The sequence below is a fragment of the Trichomycterus rosablanca genome, chromosome 1 (assembly GCF_030014385.1).
Source record: "Trichomycterus rosablanca isolate fTriRos1 chromosome 1, fTriRos1.hap1, whole genome shotgun sequence".
Classification (NCBI taxonomy): domain Eukaryota; kingdom Metazoa; phylum Chordata; class Actinopteri; order Siluriformes; family Trichomycteridae; genus Trichomycterus; species Trichomycterus rosablanca.
In genome coordinates, this window is record NC_085988.1 from 3,656,585 (window position 1) to 3,681,064 (window position 24,480).

General features: G+C 40.8%; 1 pseudogene and 3 gene segments (V, D, J or C); 2 read left to right on the forward strand and 2 right to left on the reverse strand.

The window, feature by feature from the left end:
• LOC134316941 (zinc finger protein 850-like) overlaps positions 1–24,480 on the reverse strand; it is a 1,214,164-nt pseudogene that overhangs the window by 125,754 nt on the left and 1,063,930 nt on the right.
• The window catches only part of LOC134317855 (Ig kappa chain V-III region MOPC 63-like), an 89,862-nt gene that overhangs the window by 1,074 nt on the left and 64,308 nt on the right, over positions 1–24,480 (forward strand).
• LOC134317445 (Ig kappa chain V-III region MOPC 63-like) overlaps positions 17,866–24,480 on the reverse strand; it is a 68,933-nt gene continuing 62,318 nt past the window's right edge. Inside the window, 2 exon segments of the V gene segment in view lie at positions 17,866–18,315; positions 19,552–19,589. Of these exon segments, the coding sequence occupies positions 17,996–18,315; positions 19,552–19,589 (358 nt within the window).
• Positions 19,807–20,487, forward strand: LOC134317884 (Ig kappa chain V region 3381-like). The segment is given in 2 exon segments: positions 19,807–19,861; positions 19,989–20,487. Coding segments are annotated over 2 exon segments (414 nt in total).

Below are 24,480 nucleotides of genomic sequence, written 5' to 3' on the forward strand. Positions count from 1 at the left end.
GACCTCACCCAGGCTTTACCTCTGATATAATGTGTGACTAATGAGTTTTTATTCCACTGATCATTATTGGTGGTGTTGAGCAGGATACAAGCACATAATAAAATGAGGTTTATATCAACTTGATGGGTGAGGTTAAATGTCATGGAAAAGGAAATCTTTAATGGTCAGATATCTGGGATGCATCTCAAAACATTAATTGATGCCTCCTGTATTCTTGCCTTCTATGTCCTTCAGCCTGTGACACGTTTCTGATTAGTAAGGATTCAAGACTAAAACACGTTATGAAACGAGACGTCCTCTCTTAAATCTTGTGTCCTCGTGTCTTGTTTACCTTCTTTAATTCTCCTTTCTAGAACGTGAACAAGAAACCTGATGCAGCCCTGATATGTCGTCTCCTGATTGTAAAACGTACCACCTTTAACACATATAAATTAAATATAGTTTTAATAATAATAATAATAATAATAAATTTTATTTATAGGCGCCTTTCAGGACTCTCAAGGTCACCGTACATAAAACAATAAAATCAAAGCAAAAAACATATACAAACAGCATAAAACAGCAATAAAAAAAGGAAAGGAATTATAAAAATATATAAAGTCAAGAGAACAGGCTAAAGACTGTATGCTGTCCTAAACAGGTGAGATTTGAGGCGTGATTTAAAAATGTTCAGAGAGTCAATATTACGAATATCTGGTGGGAGGGAATTCCAGAGACGGGGGCCGAGCGGCTAAAAGCTCTAGACCCCATGGTAGTCAAATGGGCTGGAGGGACAGTAAGACCAATGGATAAAGAAGATTTAAGGGTCCGGCTGAGTCTATTTATGTGAAGGAGCTCAGTGAGATATGGAGGAGCAAGGTGATGGATAGTTTTAAAGGTGAGCAGTATAAGTTTATAGTCAATGCGAAATTTAACAGGGAGCCAGTGGAGTTGTTGAAGAACGGGGGTGATGTGATGAAAGGATGGGGTTCTAGAGATGATACAGGCAGCAGAATTCTGAACTAGTTGTAGCTTATGGAGGGACTTGAGGGGGAGACCAAACAGAAGAGAATTGCAATAGTCCAAACGGGATGTGACCAGGGAGTGGACCAGAATGGCAGTATTGTCAGGAGTGAGGGAGGGACGGAGACGGTTAATATGACGAATATAAAAGTATGCAGACCGAGTGATGTTATTTATGTGAGTTTGAAAAGACAAAGTGCTATCAAGGACGACACCCAGACTCTTTACCTGAAGGGAGGGGAAAACAAGAGTGTTGTCAGTGGGAATAGAGAAACTGTCTACTTTTGCAAGGACAGATTTAGAACCAATGAGAAGAACCTCTGTTTTATCACTATTGAGTTTGACAAAATTAGAGGACAACCAAGACTTGACTACCTGTTAGCAATTGCTAAAAAGAGGGAGGGAGGGTAGAAGTGGGTTTGCTAGAAAGGTAGAGCTGGGTGTCGTCTGCATAACAATGAAACTGGATATTATATTTATGAAAAATATGACCTAAAGGAAGATAGATGAAGGTAGATGATGAAAAGAATAGGACCAAGAACCAAACCTTGAGGAACACCAGAAGTGAGGGGAGAGGGTTGGGATGTAAATGTCTTTAATTGAATAAACTGAGTGCGGTCAGAGAGATATGAGGTGAACCAGTCCAGAGGTATGTTGGAAAAACCAATGGCTGATAGTCTATGGAGGAGAATAAAATGGGAGATGGTATCAAATGCTGCACTTAGATCAAGGAGAATGAGTATGGATAAAAAACCTGAGTCTGCTGCAGTCAAGAGGTCATTTGTTATTTTGAGGAGAGCTGTTTCTGTACTATGATAGGGACGAAAACCAGATTGAAACTGCTCATGAAGGTGATTATTGGAGAGGTGAGAATGTACCTGAGAAGCAACTGTCTTCTCAATGATTTTTGAAAGAAAAGGCAAGTTAGAGATGGGACGAAGGTTATTGAAGTTGTTAGGATCTATACCGGGTTTCTTTAAAATAGGGGTGACTGCAGCAGACTTTAATGACAAAGGAACAGATCCAGAGGTGAGGGAGGAGTGAATAATGGCAGTTATCAAAGGCAATATAGCGGGTAAACATGCTTTGACCAGGGGTGTTGGAAGAGGATCAAGTTGAGAAGTGGAAGATTTAGATTTATGGATGAGATTAGATATATAGCGGGAAGCTGAAAAGTAGTAAATGGATGAATAAGAGGGACTGAAACTGGGGAAAATACGGTACAAGAAGTAGCAGGAAGCAATTGCTGGTGTATCTGATCTATTTAAGTATTGAAAAATGACATTAACAAGTTGCAATGGTCGACAGAATTGTGAAGGTAGAGAGTAAGGTGGGCGAAGAGTGTTAGTGACCAGACAAAACAGGGCCCGTGTGTTTCCATCACCAGCTCTAATTAATTGGGAATAGTACTGGGATTTAGCTGTGTGAAGTTTATCTTTATAGAAAAGAAGATGGTTATGATATAGATCCTTGTGTATTGTGAGACCAGTTTTCCTAAAGAGACGCTCCAGCTGGCGTCCTGTAGTTTTAAGCTGACGTAGATGGGGTAAAAACCAAGGAGCTGAATGGGTGAAGTTGTGAGGAGTTACACCAGAACAGCAGACTAAATCCAAGGTATGTCCTTTAAAGTGTGTTGGGAAATTGATATGTTGTTGTAATCCAAAACTGTCCAAGCAAGATATAAAATTCTTAGTAGTGATGTGATTAACAGTGTCCATATGTATGTTAAAATCACCAAGCACAATGATATTAGGGAAATGTGAACAGAGGAATATGAGAAATGCTGAAAAGTCATTTATAAAATCCTTATTGGGCTTGGGAGAACGATAAATAGTAGCCAGAACAGTAGGTTTTGGACCATACAACTGTATGGGTACTACTTCAAATGTATGTATGTAATGTAGACAGGTAGAGTGAGAGTGGAGGCTTTCAACTGCTCACGGTAGAGTATCGCGAGACCTCCTCCACGACCAGTGACAGATGTAAACAAACCCAGCTGGCGTTAGCTCGTTCAGCTGGGTGAAGTCACCGGATTGTTGCCACGTCTCAGTAAGACAAAGAAAGTCAAACTTACGGTCGAGGAGGATGTCCCGGAGAATAATACTTTTACCCGTGAGAGACCGAGTGTTGAAAAGCCCGACATTAACTACACAACGGTCCGAGGATGCAATGATGTTAGCCGACCTGGCTATCCTGACTAAGACAGCACAGTCCACTTTCCTGCCAGAATTTCTCTGAGAACGATTAGTTTTAGACCAGATGGTGTTTATGGTAGTCGAGTCATCAATGTGGAAGTTCCGTCGGGACCCACGATGGATGTATCTGCGCTGAAAAGGCAGAGCAATGTCCGGGTGAATGTGGAGTACAGGTGGCATATAGGGCAGGTGGAACCGCAGTCTGAGAAGTTCAGCAGCCGAGTACTGGTGTAAGGTTTCCGATGGTTGAAAAACTATGGACAATACAGCCCAAACAAGGACAAACCTTACAACTGAGTCATTATTCCACATGGTGACGAAGTAGAGTTAGGAAGCAGCAGGTAGCGTCTGAGAGCGGAGCGATTCACATACAGGTAATCCAGTCAAAACATACTGAATACACAGAGTTTAGTCGTTCTGGTAAAGGACTGGGTTGGAGTCCAAGCTGTGGTATTAGCAAGATCTCAGAAATCACAAGCTCTCAGAAGAACAGAAATCATAAAATAATAGTAAAAATAAATAAATAACTGGGGAGCAGCGGCAGCTACACGCGCCAGCGTTCACTCGAACCGGGCAAAGATGTAGCCTAACTATTAATATAAACTATTAATATAAACATCATTAAACAAACATTCCCACGTATCACATCTAAGCATCAAACTGCTCCTAGGATGAAGTTCCAACACATTGTTCTGTGATCACCAGCAGCAGTTCAGACACAGACAGGAAGAATCTAAGGTGAGATTTCAGTGGATTAGTTGGTCTGATCTTTAGATCTACTTTTACCAGATTAATGAGCTGATTGATAGATTGATTCAACTTTATTGTCATTGCTCAGTACAGGTACAAGGCAACGAAATGTAGTTAGCATCTACCAGAAGTGCAAATAGTAGCATTGTGCAAAAAACAGAGAATATTAGTAACATATACCTATGATTAATATGAATATAAAGTTATAACTATAGCTATTTACATATATGAAATTATATCTATGTACATAGTACTATATACAATAATAGCAATAGTAACAATAGGCATATTAATAAAAAAATTTAATATGTATTATAATAATAAAAGTAATAATAATAAAGATTTGTTAGGTATATATTAGTAATAACAGTACTAGTAATAAAGGATGAGTAAATAGTAACTATACAGCTGTAACTATAACTATATGAGGATAGTGATAAAAACTATAACTATACATATGTATGTATGACAGTTGTGTAAAGTGCAGGTGCAATGATAAATAAATTACAACAGTCCAGTGTGCAGTCCGGGGTGATGGTAAAGTGCAGGTGCAACTTGTGCAATGAGAAATGTGCAATGATAAATAGTAACACAGTCCAGTGTGTAATCAGAAGGTGCAATAATAAATAATAGGTCTTACGCTCTCAATGGTGCAGCGGTAAAAGTTTGTGAGAATCTGGGGAGACAGATGGTCCTTTATTAGTCTCCTCAAGAAGTAAAGGCGCTGCTGCGCTTTCTTCACCAGACAGGATGTGTTGTGGGTCCAGGAAAGATCCTCAGAGATGTGGATGCCCAAAAACTTGAAACTGGAGACACGCTCCACTTCGTCACCATTGTTAAGGACAGGGAGGTGTGTACAGCTTCTGGTTTTCCAGAAGTCCACGATGAGCTCTTTGGTCTTCTCAGTGTTCAGATGTAGGTTGTTGGAGGAACACCACACCACCAGGTGCTGGATCTCCTCCCTGTAGGCCGATTCGTTGTTGTCTTTGATGCGGCCAACCACTGTGGTGTCATCTGCAAACTTGATGAGGATGTTGGATCTATGCAGCGGCACACAGTCATGGGTGGACAGGGAGAAAAGCAGTGGACTTAACACACAGCCCTGTGGAACACCAGTACTCAGAGACAGGCTAGAGGACACCTGACTACCTAACCTTACAGACTGGGGTCTGTTTGTTAGAAAGTTCAAGACCCAGTTACACATGGGGGTGCTGATTCCCAGGTCACTGAGCTTGGCTACCAGCTTGGTTGGGATTACCGTATTAAAGGCGGAACTGAAGTCAATAAACAGCATCCGAATGTAGGTGTCATTATTGTCCAAATGGGTGAGGGCGGAGTGAAGGGCAGTGGAAATGGCATCCTCTGTTGATCTGTTTGCACGGTAGGCAAACTGGTAGGGATCCAGTGCTGGTGGAAGCGCCGCTTTCAGATGGCAGAGAACCAGTTTCTCAAAGCACTTCATTGCGATAGGTGTGAGTGCGTCAATATGTGAAAAACAAGTTTCTTAAGCAGGTCAGGGTGACCCAGACTGTTCAAGTGAACAGAAATTCAGCAAGCAGGTTAAGATGAGGCGACAGATAATAAACTCCTCATATTCCAATACAGGTGTTAAAAAAAATAGGAAGGATTTTGGACTCAGCAGAAGATGTGTTGAGTTTAAGAGAAACAGCCTTTAAGAAGTCGTTTCTTTTTTCCACACTAACACAGATATAAAATGATGGCAGATCTGGAGCAAACTTTGCTGAAATATATATGAATATAAAAGTTGATCAAATTCAAATTCACTTAAACATGAGTTTTATTATCAGAACTTTAGCCAGAATCACCTACTAGTGCTTGTAAGCATCCCAGCACAGGAGCTGCACCCACCATCACCTCATTGTTCACCTCCAGATGTTCAGTCCTTAAAACTGGAATATTTGTTACAAATCCATCAGATTATTTTTAACACGTCTGATGGATCTAAAACAATGTCAACTAGTGTAGCATAAAAATAAACAACTAATATACAGTGTATCACAAAAGTGAGTACACCCCTCACATTTCTGCAGATATTTAAGTATATCTTTTAATGGGACAACACTGACAAAATGACACTTTGACACAATGAAAAGTAGTCTGTGTGCAGCTTATATAACAGTGTAAATTCATTCTTCCCTCAAAATAACTCAATATACAGCCATTAATGTCTAAACCACCGGCAACAAAAGTGAGTACACCCCTTAGTGAAAGTTCCTGAAGTGTCAATATTTTGTGTGGCCACCATTATTTCCCAGAACTGCCTTAACTCTCCTGGGCATGGAGTTTACCAGAGCTTCACAGGTTGCCACTGGAATGCTTTTCCACTCCTCCATGACGACATCACGGAGCTGGCGGATATTCGAGACTTTGCGCTCCTCCACCTTCCGCTTGAGGATGCCCCAAAGATGTTCTATTGGGTTTAGGTCTGGAGACATGCTTGGCCAGTCCAACACCTTTACCCTCAGCCTCTTCAATAAAGCAGTGGTCGTCTTAGAGGTGTGTTTGGGGTCATTATCATGCTGGAACACTGCCCTGCGACCCAGTTTCTGGAGGGAGGGGATCATGCTCTGCTTCAGTATTTCACAGTACATATTGGAGTTCATGTGTCCCTCAATGAAATGTAACTCCCCAACACCTGCTGCACTCATGCAGCCCCAGACCATGGCATTCCCACCACCATGCTTGACTGTAGGCATGACACACTGATCTTTGTACTCCTCACCTGATTGCCGCCACACATGCTTGAGACCATCTGAACCAAACAAATTAATCTTGGTCTCATCAGACCATAGGACATGGTTCCAGTAATCCATGTCCTTTGTTGACATGTCTTCAGCAAACTGTTTGCGGGCTTTCTTGTGTAGAGACTTCAGAAGAGGCTTCCTTCTGGGGTGACAGCTATGCAGACCAATTTGATGTAGTGTGCGGCGTATGGTCTGAGCACTGACAGGCTGACCCCCCACCTTTTCAATCTCTGCAGCAATGCTGACAGCACTCCTGCGCCTATCTTTCAAAGACAGCAGTTGGATGTGACGCTGAGCACGTGCACTCAGCTTCTTTGGACGACCGACGCGAGGTCTGTTCTGAGTGGACCCTGCTCTTTTAAAACGCTGGATGATCTTGGCCACTGTGCTGCAGCTCAGTTTCAGGGTGTTGGCAATCTTCTTGTAGCCTTGGCCATCTTCATGTAGCGCAACAATTCATCTTTTAAGATCCTCAGAGAGTTCTTTGCCATGAGGTGCCATGTTGGAACTTTCAGTGACCAGTATGAGAGAGTGTGAGAGCTGTACTACTAAATTGAACACACCTGCTCCCTATGCACACCTGAGACCTAGTAACACTAACGAGTCACATGACATTTTGGAGGGAAAATGACAAGCAGTGCTCAATTTGGACATTTAGGGGTGTAGTCTCTTAGGGGTGTACTCACTTTTGTTGCCGGTGATTTAGACATTAATGGCTGTATTTTGAGTTATTTTGAGGGAAGAATAAATTTACACTGTTATATAAGCTGCACACAGACTACTTTTCATTGTGTCAAAGTGTCATTTTGTCAGTGTTGTCCCATGAAAAGATATACTTAAATATCTGCAGAAATGTGAGGGGTGTACTCACTTTTGTGATACACTGTATATGTTCACATTAAAAACACACATTTACTATATATGCTTGTCTGTGTTATATTGACTTGTGACTTGAATGTATTTTATAACTTGTGAACATCTCTGCTGTGATGGGTGTGTGGGAGACATTTCGAGTTAATGCCTGAATCTTCAGAATTGACGTCCAACAAATGTATGTGGAGGTGTCTACATACTTCTGACAATGTTTAACCATACTAAACCCTTATTAAATAAATCGGTTCTTGTTGAACATCAGTGCCTAACAAATGTCTTTTAGCTGAACTGGCAGAAATGTTCAAAATCAAACTCCATTTTATGTGGAAAACCTTTACAGAAGAGTGGAGACTGTTATTCCCTCTCTATACTGATGACTGTGGTTTTAAATACAAGGTCCTGCATGGTCATGGTCAGGTGTTCACATATTTTTGGTCATGTAGTTTAGTTTTACTTCATGTAAATCTTTCATGTGTTTTAGCTGACAGTTCTATGACCACAAGGTGGCAGTATTACATCTATGAGTGACACATTCAGGGATTTCATCATTCTAATAAAACCACAGACGACAATGACTAAATATCAAAGACTTTTGGTGCAATTTTAAAGGATCTTCAAATGTTCTTGACTACTCAGACAGAAGTGTAATAATGAATCTGAAATAACTCCTTCACAAAACCTTCATATTGCTGTTTGAGAGTGGAATCACCTCTGAACTTTAACTTCTGGTTTAGAGAAAATATCTAGTGTTGGTGCTACTGATGTTCTCCTTATTCACATGTATTTACTCTGAGGTCTGATCTTTCCTCCTGAAGGTGAATAAAAGAACGTGTGTATGTGTGATGACCTTCAATGCTTCATTTCTTCATGATTTCTCAGTGTTACAGCAAGAAGTGTTTATTCTCATTTCTAAAGGGGTGCAGCACTAAATTTAAGAAGTGAAACCAGCCCCCCCAGCAACCAACCAAAATCAGCTAATTATAATGAGTAGAAGCTAAAGTGAGAGAACATGGGGGTGAAAGTGAGATTTGCATGAAGACGGCTGAGTGATCTGCTTTCTCCCAGAATAGAGCAGCACTTTCACCAGATGTTCATCTTCCTTCATCCAAACTCACTGAAGCACAACACACAGCACTGAATCTCCAGCTAAAGATCTTCTCTCCTAACACTAATCATGATGATGAACTAGAAGAAAAAACCAGACAATGTCCAAAATCAAGCTTTATTTCAGCACAGCAAAACTACAGGAAGAGCAACAGGACACTGAACAGAGGAAAGACAGAAATGCAGCATTGTGTAGAACTGAAACTCCATTGTAGAAGCATGTGGAAGTGTCTCCATGTTCAGTTCTATCTGGGAGCTGCTAGCCTTCACACTGGTTCTTTCTGAATACGACGGGATGATCGACGCCACCGTGAGAGACCTTACAGCCAAACTCCTCCCCCTTTTCCCACTGTGCTTTGCTGAGGGTCAGGGTGCTGCCACGCCTCCAACTGCCCCCTTTCTGTTCTTCTGCCCCGGTCACCACCCCGTCCTCCAGCACTCTGCCGTCCACCGTCCAGCTCACCAGCGCCCCCTGTGGAGAGTAACCAGACAGCAGGCAGAGCAGCGAGGCCGATCCCTCAGACAGCTGCAGAGAGGAGGGAGGGAGCAGAGACACGGACGGCTTCACCGTGGGACCGGCTGTACAGGAGAAACAGAACAAAAAGTCCCATTTAGAAACGTTTCCACATCATTTCCTCCTTACTGCTTATTAAGCATCCAGACTGGAAACCTTCATCTGTGTTCAATCATCAATGCAGTGCTGCTGCACACTGTTCTCACATCACTGCAGTTCAGTAGAAACATCTGCAAGCTTCTGTTAGCACATATTCAATATCAACTCTTATTACTTTAGCATTCAACACAACTGTCTGCAGCACATCCAGATGTACAGTACAGTCATGTGAAACAGTTAGGACACCCCAAATGGATATTTGAGCTTCATTTCAACAGTACTGAGAGATGGAGCTGATATCATTAAACAAATAAAACATAATAAAATACTTTTAAACACAAGCTGTAAATGTAATGAACAAAATTGAATATTATTGTGAGAAAAAAGTTAGGACACCCCCACATTTATTACTACTTAAAATGTCTAAAATTAGAATCAGGTCACCACATCAGCTGTAATGATTAGAGCATTGTTAGAGAACACTGGAGTTTTATTTAAAGCTCAGACGTTAGTTTGGTTTGCTCTTGATTGTTGAAGTGAGTGTTATCACCATGGTTAGATCTAAAGAGCTCTCTGAGGCCTTCAGAAAGAAGGTTGTAGATGCGTATGAGTCTGGGAGGGGATTTAAAAAGATCTTAAAACAATTAGAAAATAATTACAAGTGGTGAACATTTAACAACTCTGCAGCAGCAGGGTCTGTCAAGCTCTCCATTATATAATCCACGATGAATTCTTCACTGTATCAGAGGGTGCTTGAGGAAAATGTAAGACCATCTGTCCAAAAACTGAAGCTGAAGCGGAGGTGGACCATGAAACATGACAACGACCCAAAACATTCCAGTAAATCCACCAAGAAATGAATCAAAATAAAGAAATGAAGAGTTCTGGAATGGCCGAGTTAAAGCCCAGATCTTAATCCTATTGAGATGCTGTGGGGTGATTTAAAACGGGCTGTGCATGCAAGAAACCCCTCAAACCTCACACAGCTGAATATATTCTGCATGGAGGAGCGGGGAAGACTTTCTCCCAGTCGATGTCAGAGATGGTAGATAGTTATAGGAAACGTCTAACTGAGGTTATTTCAGCCAAAGAGGGAAATACCAGCTATTAGGACAGAGAGTGTCCTAACTTTGTCCTCACAATCAGTTTCTAATTTTGTTCATTACATTTTACAGCTCGTGTTTAAAAGTAATTTTTAACATTTAATGAAGCTCAAATGTTCATTTGTTTAAATATGTTCAAAAAGACAAAGGTTCTCATGGGGTGTCCTAACTTTTTCACATGACTGTAGCTGATTACAGAAATATTCATTGTTTAGCACAAACACACAGAGACCAGCTTTATATTTACCATCAAAATCACCTGCACATTTATTCAATCTTTAATATTCAGTCGTGAACAGACAAACACAATTACTAAATATTAGTTACTGTATATTTATTATTAAATAAATATTTTTGCAATATTTTTTTAAATACAAAACTACTTACTTTTTACGCTGAGTTTGGTTCCTCCACCAAAAGTGTAGCACAGTGATACATTCCAATGAAGCCGTCGTACAAAAACCTCTGTTCCACTCCAGTGATTCCACACACACACACACACACACACACACACACACACACACACACACACACACTATAAGAGCTGTAGTTCTGATCAGACTGGGTTCAGGACTTTCAGAGTCACTGAGACGCAGCACAATGATGAAGGTTCTGATTCTACTGCTGAATACACTCGGCCTCCTCACTCAACGTGAGATTCACTGTTTATTTACTATCTTCATATCAGTCCTCCAACATCAGCGCTCACCATCACCGTCTCTTTATCACCTTCAACTTTTCTCTCTTCTTCTCTTTAGAGTCGTTTGGAGAAATCATCATGACTCAGACTCCAGGATCTCACTCGGTTTCTCCAGGACAAACTGTTACCATCAACTGCAGAGCCAGTCAGGGCATTAGCAACGACCTCCACTGGTACCAGCAGAAACCTGGAGAAGCTCCTAAACTCCTGATCTATGAGGCATCTGATCGTCACTCTGGGATTCCCGAACGTTTTAGTGGAAGTTACTCTGGTACAGAATTTACTCTAAAAATCACTGGAGTCCAGGCTGAAGATGCAGCAGATTATTATTGTATGCAGGATAACAGCTTTCCCTTCACACAGTGTTATTTACTGGTACAAAAACCTCCCTCAGCTGTAGAGGAAGTTCTCTGAAACACACACTGATCTGAGAACATCTGCAGAGCTGCTAAAGCTGCACTCCACTAAACATCCTCATCTACAAAGCACTACAGTACTGAGCATGTTCCTCTCTTTGTGGTGTTCTCCTCACTGTGGAACAGGGATTCTCATCAGCACATCTCACTAGTAGAATGAAGGTTTGAGATGAAGCAGCAGTGCTAGAAGAGATGATATGAATGAAACCATCATGACATGTTCTGTACATTCAGATAGATGTGATTACAGTGAATGTAAAATACACTATAGGGCCAAAAGTATGTGGACACCCGACCATGTGCTTGGTGGAAATCCCAGTCCAAATCCATGTTCCCATAAAACCCTCCCCATACTTTACAGTTCTAACAGTCTTCACTCTTCTGGAAAGTTTTCCACAAGACGTCAGGTTCTGATGCTGGACATGAAAACCTGCCTCACAATTGATGTTTCAATTCAGTCCAAAGGTTTTCAATAGGATTTAGATCAGGACACCAGAGTTCCTCATCATATCACGTCTTTATGGATCTTGCTTTGTGCACAGGAACATAGTCATTCTCAAACAGGAAGAGGCCTTCCCTAAACTGTTGCCACAAAGCTATAACCATATAATTTATATAACTGGTTTTATACACCTGTTTACAATGAGTGTGGCTGAAACACAGGAACCTAATAATTAGGAGGGGTGTCCACATACTTTTGGTCATATAGTGTTCGGTCTGATCAATTCAAGTATCAGTTCATACAAACAATAAAATGTGCTGAGAACGATTCATCACTTAGATCAAATCTCCTGATTGGTCGTTTCATGATTGAATCGATTCCTTTCTACCCCATAAATCACTGAACACGTAACACTGTGCAGAATTACAGATGAGCTACAGTCAGTAACAGTATACCTACAATGTGAACATATGGTAGATTCACCTAATAGTGGATATGAGGAGGAGGAGGAGGAGGATCTTCATCTACACTCTCTGTGCTCTGAAAATAAAAGCTGATCATCATTTGATGTGGTTTTAAACATAACCAGTTCTCACCAATATAAAATGAGAGCTGATGATCAGATGATCATGAGGATTCTACAGAATATTGAAGATGAAATACTGACTGGTTCCAGTTTCTGCTGTTGATGGTTAAAATGGTCTGTTTGTTCCACAGACCAGCATCTCAGTTCCAGCTCAGTTCAGCTAAACCTTGTAACTCTTTCTGATCATTTATTACAACTTTTATATCAAACTATCATCTGTCTTTATTTAGATCATATGGAGTATTTTAAATTATGTGGACACCCCTCCTAAATACTGAGTACATGAGTGCAGGCCACAATTACTATAGTAAATAAAGAGAGAATAAGAGACAGTACAGGAGATACTTCCATATGTAGCAGCTGATTGTTCTTTCACCATAAGGTGGCAGTATTGCATCTCTGAGTGACACATTCACACTGTTCCACTACAGTGATTCCACACACACACACACACACACACACACACACACACACACACACACACACACACACACACACACTACATGCTTCAGTGCTCTGTCAGTGTTTAAAGCTCTGTGAGTTTAACACTTCATGACTGAGAGCTGCTGACCAGCATCTTCACCCACATCAACCATGACCTTCATCTCCATCTTCATCTGCACACTGGCTCTCTGCACTCAAGGTAACACGATGCTTTATGTTCTACTGGTGAGGAGGCTCTGCCATGTGGAGAAGATCCACTAGATGAACTTCAAACTCCACATGGTTCTTCATGTAGTGAACGTCTTTATTCTTCTTATTGTTTTCAGGATCCAGAGGTCAGGTGACTGTGACTCAGAGTCCTGCAGTAAAACATGTTGATCCAGGAGCTTCAGTCACCATCAACTGTAAACCCAGTTCTGATGTTTCTAGTAGTGTTTTTTTACACTGGTATCAGCAGAAACCTGGAGAAGCTCCTAAACTCCTGATCTACGGGACTTACAACAGAGCATCAGGTATCCCAGATCGTTTTAGTGGCGTTGGATCTGGATCTCACTTCACTCTGACCATCAGTAGAATTGAGACTGGAGATGCAGGAGATTATTACTGTCAGAGTGTACATGTTATCAGTAGTAGCTACATCTTCACACAGTGTTATATGGTGGTACAAAAACCTGGGTGAGTGGAAGTGTACAGTAACTGCACTGCTGCAGCTGGGACCGACTGCAGGTGCTGAGGGGGAGGATGTGATACAGTACAATCATTCACTCTGTACAGGAAACACCTCACTCACTCACTACTTCTCCTAAATACAAGCTTTATTATTATTAACATAATAACAACCACTTCATCCTGATCAGGGTTACAGTGAGTCCAGAGCTTACCCAGAAACACAGAATGTCAACAGCATATTGCAAGTTTGCAGACAATAGGAGTTAATCATATTACCCATGAAGAGAACATGCCAAACTGTTTAAAGTACAAGCACCAACAGTTAAAAAATTTAACTCGGGTCTCAACAATAGCAGCTGCACCACCATTCAGCCTTTAGTATAAAGCACTAAACGTTTTATTCCTTCACATTGTTTTATTTTCATTAACTGCTTTATGCTGGTCAGGGTCGTATCAGGTTCAACTTTTGACCTTTCCTAAGAATTTGCACGTTCTGTAAAAACCATTTTAGTTTAGAAGGACCAGTTTTTGGTTGATAAACATGTGTTGTGTGTAAATTTGGACCTTCAGTAGACGAAAGGAAATGGTGAAAATGTTTTAGTTTATATTTTATGTGGATTTGTTGAACTCTGACCTCTCCCAAGCTTTACCTCTGATATAAACCTTATTTTCAATATGTGGTTGTGTCCTGCCCACCACCACCAATAATGATCAGTGGAATAAGTTCTCATTAATCACACATTATATCAACTTGATGGGTGAGATGGAATGTCAAGGAAAAGAAAATATTTAATGGTTAGATATCTGGGCTGCATCCCAAACCCTCATTGATGCCTCCTTTATTCTTGGCTTCTATGTACTTCAGCCTAAGACACGCCTCTGATTAGGAATAAAGACGTGTAGTAAAAATGTAGTAACTGAGGACCTCAGTTCTTGTTCATGTTCTATAAGGAAGGAGTTCAGTAATCAAGTAGACGACATTCAAGAAACATGATGCACATCTGATACACCACGAATCACAAATCATTGTCTTCTCCTGATTGTAAAACCATCCATGCTGCAAATGATGAAAATGCTTTTAGATTTGAAGCAGAACTGTAACTGCTGTGTGACTGATCACCCAAATCAGCTATAGTAGAAGTGTATGTTCTCTTCTACTGTACTACTGTATTACTGTACTATTAGTGCCTGAATGCCAGTAGGTAGATTCACTTTTTTAAAGTTGTCTAAAATGTTCACATATGTGTAGGTGACAGAATTGACAAATGTGAATGTTTTTAATTAGTCATGTTTCTAACAACTTAATTACCATGACCTTTGACCCCTCACTCTTTACAGGAACCCCTGAAGCCCTGCATGTACATGTAGTGTATATCTCTCTCAAACTTGTGTTATTACATTACTCCAACTTTTGCATGAATCCTTACATCCTCAGTGTATCCTTCATTAGTGTTCTGCCCAGAACCAGGAGAAACACAACAAATCAAAATCATCGATATCAACACAAGAGAAAGAATCACACAGGTTTGCACTATTTTCTTATCGGTTCTCCTCTTGCTTCACCACTTCCTCACTGTCCTGGTGGTCAGTGGTTGGTGTTGCACTACAGGTTTATACTGGGGGATGAGATGTATGAGTTTGTGATCAGATCTCTCTCGAGGAGTAGCGTCGTCAAGCTGTATGCCTCTTCAACATTAGCATACAGAAGGTTCAGTGTTCTGTTCTCTCTTGTTTTGCACTTTACAAACTGACTGAATGTTGGTAGATGTGAGAGAAGACAAGTGTGACTGAAATCACCAGACACTGCAATGAATGCACTGGGGCTCTGATTCTGCACTCTGGCAATAGATGCATGTATGATGTCACATCCTGAGTCAGAACAGCATGGGAAAACTCAGGTGGTAAATAATATGGACACAAAGCAACCAGAAATAGTTTAATGTCTGGTCTGCACAAGACATCTTTAACAGGTGTTACAGGTAATCCTGATCACATTACTGTTATTTACACTGTTATGCCTTATCATACGGTGGCCGAGAAGTGCAAAACAAATTAACATTTTAGAAAACAAAATTACAAAAAACAAAAAAACAAATTTACAACAAAAACAAATTTACAAGAGCTGAAACACTTTCACCAATGCCGAAACAAAATTACAAACGGTGGTACCATACACAGGAAGTGCTTGTTGCTTACCTGCAGTCAATCAAACTGTTTCGCAGGGGTGAAGTGAACGGAGTTTGTGATGGTAACGCTAAACAATAGTGATGTGCAGATGAAGCCACATTCAAGCTTTTGAAGCTTTTTCCTGATTGTGCTGAATAATACCTGAGTGTGTGTGTGTGTGTGTGTGTGTGGGGGGGGGGGGGGGGGGGGGGTTAGGGTTGCACCTATACAAAATATAACGGGTCTTACACCGTCATGAGAACATTATCAAAATGTTTTATTTAGGGTGTTTAACATATATTATGTTCATTCTTTATAATAATAAGTCAGAACCATATTTTAAGGCAAAACAACACACTCTGCCACCTGCGCTACTCATACAGCGGTGTATTAAACAGGTGGTTACGCTGATATAACCTGCTCTTTCTAATTCCCACGGTAGCAGCAGTTTCCTTCTGTTTCATACATATATCACCCCGTCTCAGTCTAATCTGCTGCATTTCTCTCCCATTGATAAAAATAGAGAACAAAGCGAGTCCCGTATCAGTTCAATACGGAACGCGGCGTTTAGTCTCCAAATAAAGAAGGATTCTGTATTTTACGGGACGGTTGGTAACCCTAGTTTGACTGTCTCTTATATAGTCAGTGAAATAAAAGACAGCACCAAAGCTTTGAATCAGTCCCGCACATTTCTGCTGGTTTAATACAAGCTGGTGGCCAACACAAGTGGCCAACTGGCTGTAATGATTTCCACAAAATAGACAAAACTCAAAAAATTCATATACACACTTCAAAATTGGAGAAAATAGCTCCATGTTACTACAGATGGCCCAAAGTATGTGGACACCTGACCATAAGCTTTCCATTCCAAAGTCATGTGGTGTAGCAGAGACAAAAAATATTTATGCAACCTTAAATAAATCCTGTCTGCACCGCCGTGCTGATCTTACTGTCTCAGCACAAAGCATTTCTATGGTTGGAGCTTCATGGTAGGCTCTGTTACAACTGCTGAAGTAACTTCACTCAGCATCTCCTGATAGTTGTAGACAGCATCCCAGCACAGGAGGTTCCTCCAACTTCACCTCTTTGTTCACCTCTAGATGTTCAGCCTCACAGCTGGAACATTTGCTGTGAATCCATCAAATTCTTTCTAACATATCTGATCTAAATCTGTCCCAATTATGAAACAATAACTTTAGTGTTTCTAATCAAAACATGTATATGAGCTTTTATAATTATTATTATTATTATTTTTTTTACTATGTTTGCTTTGGGTACGTTAAATTGATTTGTTAATCAGCTTAAAGACTTAATTCTATGACCACAAGGTGGGAGTATTACATCTATCAGTGACACATTCAGAGATCATTTTAATAAAACCATGGATAAAATTAATAAAGATAAAATACTTTAGATAGATGCAGTTTTAAAAGATCTTCAAATGATATTGACACCTCAGACAGAAGTGTAATAATGAATGAAGGAGCATAAATATGTGGACATGGTTGGTGTTGAGAGAAACAATCTGAAATAACTCCTTCACTAAACCTTCATATTGCTGTTTGTGAGTGGAATCACCTCTGAACTTTAACTTCTGGTTTAGAGAAAATATCTAGTGTTGGTGCTACTGATGTTTTCCTTATTCACATGTATTTACTCTGAGGTCTGATCTTTCCTCCTGAAGGTGAATAAGAGAATGTGTGTATGTGGAATTTAATGCGTCATTTATTTTTCTTGAATTAAAAGTTTAAACAACCAAGTTTAAGCCAACCAAACAGCTAATTATAATGAGTAGAAGCTAAAGTGAGAGAACATGGGGGTGAAAGTGAGATTTGCATGAAGACGGCTGAGTGATCTGCTTTCTCCCAGAATAGAGCAGCACTTTCACCAGATGTTCAACTTTCTTCATCCAAACTCACTGAAGCACAACACACAGCACTGAATCTCCAGCTAAAGATCTTCTCTCCTAACACTCATCATGATGATGAACTAGAAGAAAAGACCAGACAATGTCCAAAATCAAGCTTTATTTCAGCACAGCAAAACTACAGGAAGAGCAACAGGACACTGAACAGAGGAAAGACAGAAATGCAGCATTGTGTAGAACTGAAACTCCATTGTAGAAGCATGTGGAAGTGTCTCCATGTTCAGTTCTATCTGGGAGCTGCTAGCCTTCACACTGGTTCTTTCTGAATACGACGGGATGATCGACGCCACCGTGAGAGACCTTACAGCCAAACTCCTCCCCCTTTTCCCACTGTGCTTTGCTGAGGGTCAGGGTGCTGCCACGCCTCCAACTGCCCCCTTTCTGTTCTTCTGCCCCGGTCACCACCCCGTCCTCCAGCACTCTGCCGTCCACCGTCCAGCTCACCAGCGCCCCCTGTGGAGAGTAACCAGACAGCAGGCAGAGCAGCGAGGCCGATCCCTCAGACAGCTGCAGAGAGGATGGAGGGAGCAGAGACACGGACGGCTTCACCGTGGGACCGGCTGTACAGGAGAAACAGAACAAAAAGTCCCATTTAGAAACGTTTCCACATCATTTCCTCCTTACTGCTTATTAAGCATCCAGACTGGAAACCTTCATCTGTGTTCAATCATCAATGCAGTGCTGCTGCACACTGTTCTCACATCACTGCAGTTCAGTAGAAACATCTGCAAGCTTCTGTTAGCACATATTCAATATCAACTCTTATTACTTTAGCATTCAACACCACTGACTGCAGCACATCCAGATGTAGCTGATTACAGAAATATTCATTGTTTAGCACAAACACACAGCAGCATTCGTCTGGATTTTACATCAGCACCAGTCACTCGTACCAGTTTACACCAAACTTCATCAACCAGAGACCAGCTTTATATTTACCATCAAAAACACCTGCACATTTATTCAATCTTTAATATTTAGTAAAGGTTGAATATTTAGTAATTGTATATACAGTGGTACCTTAACTTAATGTCATTTGGTTCTGGGCGTGGCACTGAGTTTCAAGGTATTTTTCCCATAAGGATGTTTGTGAAACCTGTTAATGTGTTTCATGGTTCTGTGGAACTGCATATATTTCATTATGTGAATATTTTATTATATATATAAAAATAATATTATAATATTATATTCCATTACCAACAATTTATTCCTGTAGCAAATGTTGTTTACAATCACCATATTACATTTTTAGCTTCTAACTTATTCTGATCTGGAGTTATAGAAGTAAAAAGAGTCCATGTTGATCTCCAAAAGTCTCCAAGAAGAAAAACAAGTGGATTAAATCCCTGATGTAACAACACTGATGTAGATTTGGTCTCAATGTGAAGAAGAGAAGCTCAGGTAAGCAGCGGTTATGATTTTATGATGCTCTGTGGTTGATCTGGGTCGCGGTGCTGCTGTTTATTGTGCATTTTCCTTTTGCAATGATAGCAAAGCATTATCATGATCACGGACAGCATTAATGTGAACAAAGCGACAGTCCCACACAGTTCGAGTTTAAGCTAAAAGTCGAGTTTAAAGGTACAAATTTCTCCACGAAGGGCGTCAAGTTTAAAAGATTTCAAGTTTAGGGGACGTCGAGTTACAAGGTACCACAGTATTTATTGAAGGTTAAATATTCAGTTACTGTTTATTTATTGTTATTAATACTTATTTTTTCTCTTGTTTATATGAAGATTAATAAATGATATTAAAAATAAAAATGTTTTTAATGTAGAAGAAATAAAAGTACTTACTTTTTACAATGAGTTTGGTTCCTCCACCAAAAGTGTAGCACAGTGATACATTCCAATGAAGCCGTCGTACAAAAACCTCTGTTCCACTCCAGTGATTACACACACACACACACACACACACACACACACACACACACACACACACACACACACACACACACACACACTACATGCTTCAGTGCTCTGTCAGTGTTTAAAGCTCTGTGAGTTTAACACTTCATGACTGAGAGCTGCTGACCAGCATCTTCACCCACATCAACCATGACCTTCATCTCCATCTTCATCTGCACACTGGCTCTCTGCACTCAAGGTAACACGATGCTTTATGTTCTACTGGTGAGGAGGCTCTGCCATGTGGAGAAGATCCACTAGATGAACTTCAAACTCCACATGGTTCTTCATGTAGTGAACGTCTTTATTCTTCTTATTGTTTTCAGGATCCAGAGGTCAGGTGACTGTGACTCAGAGTCCTGCAGTAAAACATGTTGATCCAGGGGCTTCAGTCACCATCAACTGTAAAACCAGTTCTAATGTTTATCGCTGGAGTGATGGAGATGAAGCTTTAGCCTGGTATCAGCAGAAACCTGGAGAAGCTCCTAAACTCCTGATTAGATATGCAAAGAAGTTAGAATCAGGTATTCCAGATCGTTTCAGTGGCAGTGGATCTGGATCTGACTTCACTCTGACCATCAGTAGAATTGAGACGGGAGATGCAGGAGATTATTACTGTCAGAGTCGACATGAGATCAGTGGTACCAACATCTTCACACAGTGTTATATGGTGGTACAAAAACCTGGCTGAGTGGAAGTGTACAGAGTGAATGATTGTACTGTATCACATCCTCCCCCCCTCAGCACCTGCAGTCGGTCCCAGCTGCAGCAGTTCAGTCAATCATTCACTCTGTACAGAAAATACTTTACTCACAATTAACTTACAATCTGTACTAAACTGGTACTATTTTAAGTATTTATAAATAAACCTCAAGTATATTACTGCATGTGTATTTAACTTTATGATTCACAGGAACTTAAAGTAAAATTAAAGCACAATCAGTATTCCAAGTGCACTTTGAGTACATTAAAATATTTTAGAAATGGAATTTAAACACAGTATTTACTTTAGAGTAAAAAATACTTCCACTTCCTGTCTTGCTAGACCCGATTCTTTGTAGTGCATAGCAATAAAATTTTCAGTACATTTATTCATGAGCACGGTAACATAAATGTAGCAAGACCTACCTAATATAGGTAAACTTACAATGTCGCTCAGGTGGCGCAGCAATAAAAACACACGCTTGAACCAGAGCTGGATCTCGAATACATCGTGAGGAATCTTGGCTCTGCCTGCCGGATAAGGCTGAGCGGCTACATGAACAACGATTGGCCTGTTGGTCAGACATGGGCAGAACTAAGCTGGATGGGGTCTCTCTCTCTCTCATGACTGGTGCAATTATGACCTCTGCTGGATGATTGATGGCACCTGCACAGAGATGGGAAAAGAGTGCTGTCAGGGTGTGTCTCTCCGTACACAACGCTGAGCTGCACTGCACTTGTCAAAGTGTAGGCTATAAGATGCATACAGCTGCTGCCCACGTGTCGGAGGGGGCGTGGGTTAGCTTCGTTCTCCTCGATCAGAGCAGGAATCGGCATTGGTGGAGAGGAAGCATGACGCAATGGGGCAATCGGATGCGCTAAAATGGGGAAAAATGCATAAAGAAATAATAATAAAATAAAACATTACAGTGATGTATACTTTTAGTTAAAAAAAAATTACATTTAATACACTTCTCAAATACTTGTTTTCAAATAGATTTTAAGTATATTTTTGCAAAGTATATTAAACAGCCCCCTGCATGATCCTAATTATGATAAGAACCTAAGGAATGAACGAGTTAAAATACACATTTTAATAATGCTAAACAGTTTATTTACCATACTGTCAGTGTTACAGATCAAGGTGACTTACTAAGTAAAGCAGAATTTAACATAAAAACATTCAGTCCATCTCCAAAATCTCTCAGTTCTGCTACTGGTTCATAACCACATTAAAACTAATGCAAGTGCGACCCCTGCTGGTTGTTGGATCCTACACTCACAAAAAAAATATGTTTAAGAATATGGACAAAAATGTTCCAGAAACAACAGAATATCAGGAGAGAGAATTCCTGAAAATGTTGCTGCCAGGGTGGTCAGAAGTAATTACAGTCATCAAGAGGCAAGAAAGAGAAACTGTGCACATCTACTGGACCACTGAATGAGAAATCCGGCAAAGCAACCATGTGTCAGTCATAAGACTACTTGAAAAGAGGGTGGGGCCCTAATGAGAGATTTGCTTTCATCACAAGGCGTGGTCCTCATTATAAGGTGTGATATCTCCAAGGTGTGTTACTGCATGCTACAAAATGCCAATGGAAGTTTGTGATATTCCATACCATTAACAGTTTACACTGCTATTTTGATGACGAACACCTCAAGATCTGTGGCAATGGGACTGAATGATACTCCTGAATTTAATGATTGAGAGGTATGTCCCAATATTTTTGTCTATGTAGTGTATCTCTGTTGCAGGTGTATGAAACCCTAACTGTAGTACACATACAAGGGCAGTTGTAGCCTAGCGGTTAAGGTACTGGACTAGTAATAAGAAGTTCACTGGTTGAAGCCCCACCACTGCCAGGTTGCCACTGTTGGGCCCCTGAGGAAGGCCCTTAACCCAAAGTTGCTTAGACTGCAGACTGTCACAGAAATATAAGTCACTTTGGATAAAAGCGTCTGTTAAATGTCGAACATGTAAATGAAACCACTCATTCTTTCAAAAATGTTTGTAAAGGCAGACTGCATGGCTACGTGATTTTAAAATGCTCCCTGAATTCTGTTATAGGATCGAGAAATTAATTCCTCTCTAGATGTTCCACCATCAGCTGTGAGTGGTATTATTAGAAAGCATTTAGGAACTACAGCAACACGAAGTATCAGACCGTGTAAGGTTACAGGTCGGGGTCGTCGAGTGCAGGGGTGCATAGTGCCAACACAGTGCTGAATCGTATATTATAATATTGCAAATAAAAATATCACATATCATCTCTGCTGTAAAAATGCCCACTATTTTTGGAACTCTCTAGGGTTATTAGCAGCCTGACCTAAACCCAATATGCTGTGGTGAGATGTTAAATGAGAGGTTCATGTCTGGAAGCCAGCAGTGTACTGTAAAGAAAAGGTGGAGCTAACATTCCTCCACAGTGACGTGAAAGATGAATATAAAATTACAGTTGTGTTGTGGTGAAGGCTACTAAAGGTGGTACGATGAGTTATAGGTGTCGGCTGTTGAATAAATGTGTTCCTAAAATAAGTAACATTGTGGATTATGTTGTGTTTTTATTTGTTTACATTATTTTTACTTTTACATTTTTGGCATTTAGCAGACGCTTTTATCCAAAGCAACTTACAGTACTGTGATGGTATATCATCTAAGCAATTGAGGGTTAAGGGCCTTGCTTAAGAGCCAAACAGTGCCAACCTGGCAGTGGTGGGGTTTGAACCAGCGACCATTCCATTACTAGTCCAGTACCTTAACCACTAGACTACGACTGCCCTCTAAAAAAGAAAAAGGACATTTTTATTTTCATATTCATATTTTGGGGTGTCTCGGTGGCTCAGTGGGTAGAATTTTTGCCTTACACCAAGAAGGTCCTGGGTTTGATTCCCAGGTGGAGCAGTCCGGGTCCTTTCTGTGTGGAGTTTGCATGTTCTCCCCGTGTCTGTGTGGGTTTCCTCCCACAGTCCAAAGACGTGCAGTCAGGTGAATTGGAGCTACTAAAATTGCCCATGACTGTGTTTGGTTACATTCATGACAGGAACGGTAGTTACTGGTTACCAGACAGCTTCATCAGTTCAAGTTTAAAATCAAAGTGTAAAACATGATGTTACAATCCTAATAAAATAAATAAATGAAATATCATATTTTGTCAGAAGTAAACATTTCGAACGGGAGCAATTACTTCTGTACACTAAACACTGTTCTTATGTTATACTGTATATTTACTTGTAAATGATGTAGATCTATCTCATACCAGCAGATGGAGCCAGATACCTTCAGGGTCGAAAGCATCCATCCATCCGTCCATCCTGTGTGTATATAAACTTGTTATGTATTGTAGCATTTAAAAATGTGTTTTAATCTTTTTGTGAGTAATATGCTTCTAGAACAATGAGGCATAACATTATGACCACCTTCCTAATATTCCTGTAAGTTGTGAGGTGGAGCCTCAATGGATCTGACTTGTTTGTCCAGCACTTCCCACAGATGCTCGATTGGATTGAGATCTGGGTTATTTGGAGGCCAAGTCAACACCTCAAACTGGTCGTTGTGCTCCTCAAACCGTTCCTGAAGCATTTTAGCTTTGTGGCAGGGAGCATCATCCTGCTGAAAGAGGCCACAGATATCAGGGAACATGGTCTGTAACGATGCTTAGGTAGGAGCTACATGTCACAGTAACATCCACATGGATGGCAGGACCCAAGGTTTCCCAGCAGAACGTCGCATCACCCTGCCTCCGCCGGCTCACCTTCTTCCCATAGTGCATCCTGGTGCCGTGTGTTCCCCAGGTAAGCGGCGCACATGCGCCCGGCCATCCACATGATGTAAAAGAAAACGTGATCAGGCCACCTTGTTCCATTGCTCCGTGGTCCAGTTCCGATGCTCACGTGACCATTGATGGCGCTTTCGGCGGTGGACGGGTCAGCATGGGCACCCTGACTGGTCTGCAGCCCCTTACACAACAAACTGTGCTGCTCTGTGTATTCTGACACCTTTCTATCAGAACCAGCATGAACTTCTTCAGCAGTCTGAGCTACAGTAGCTCGTCTGTTGGATCGGACCACACGTGTCCCAGCCTTCGCTCCCCACATGGACCAATTTTGACAAATAAT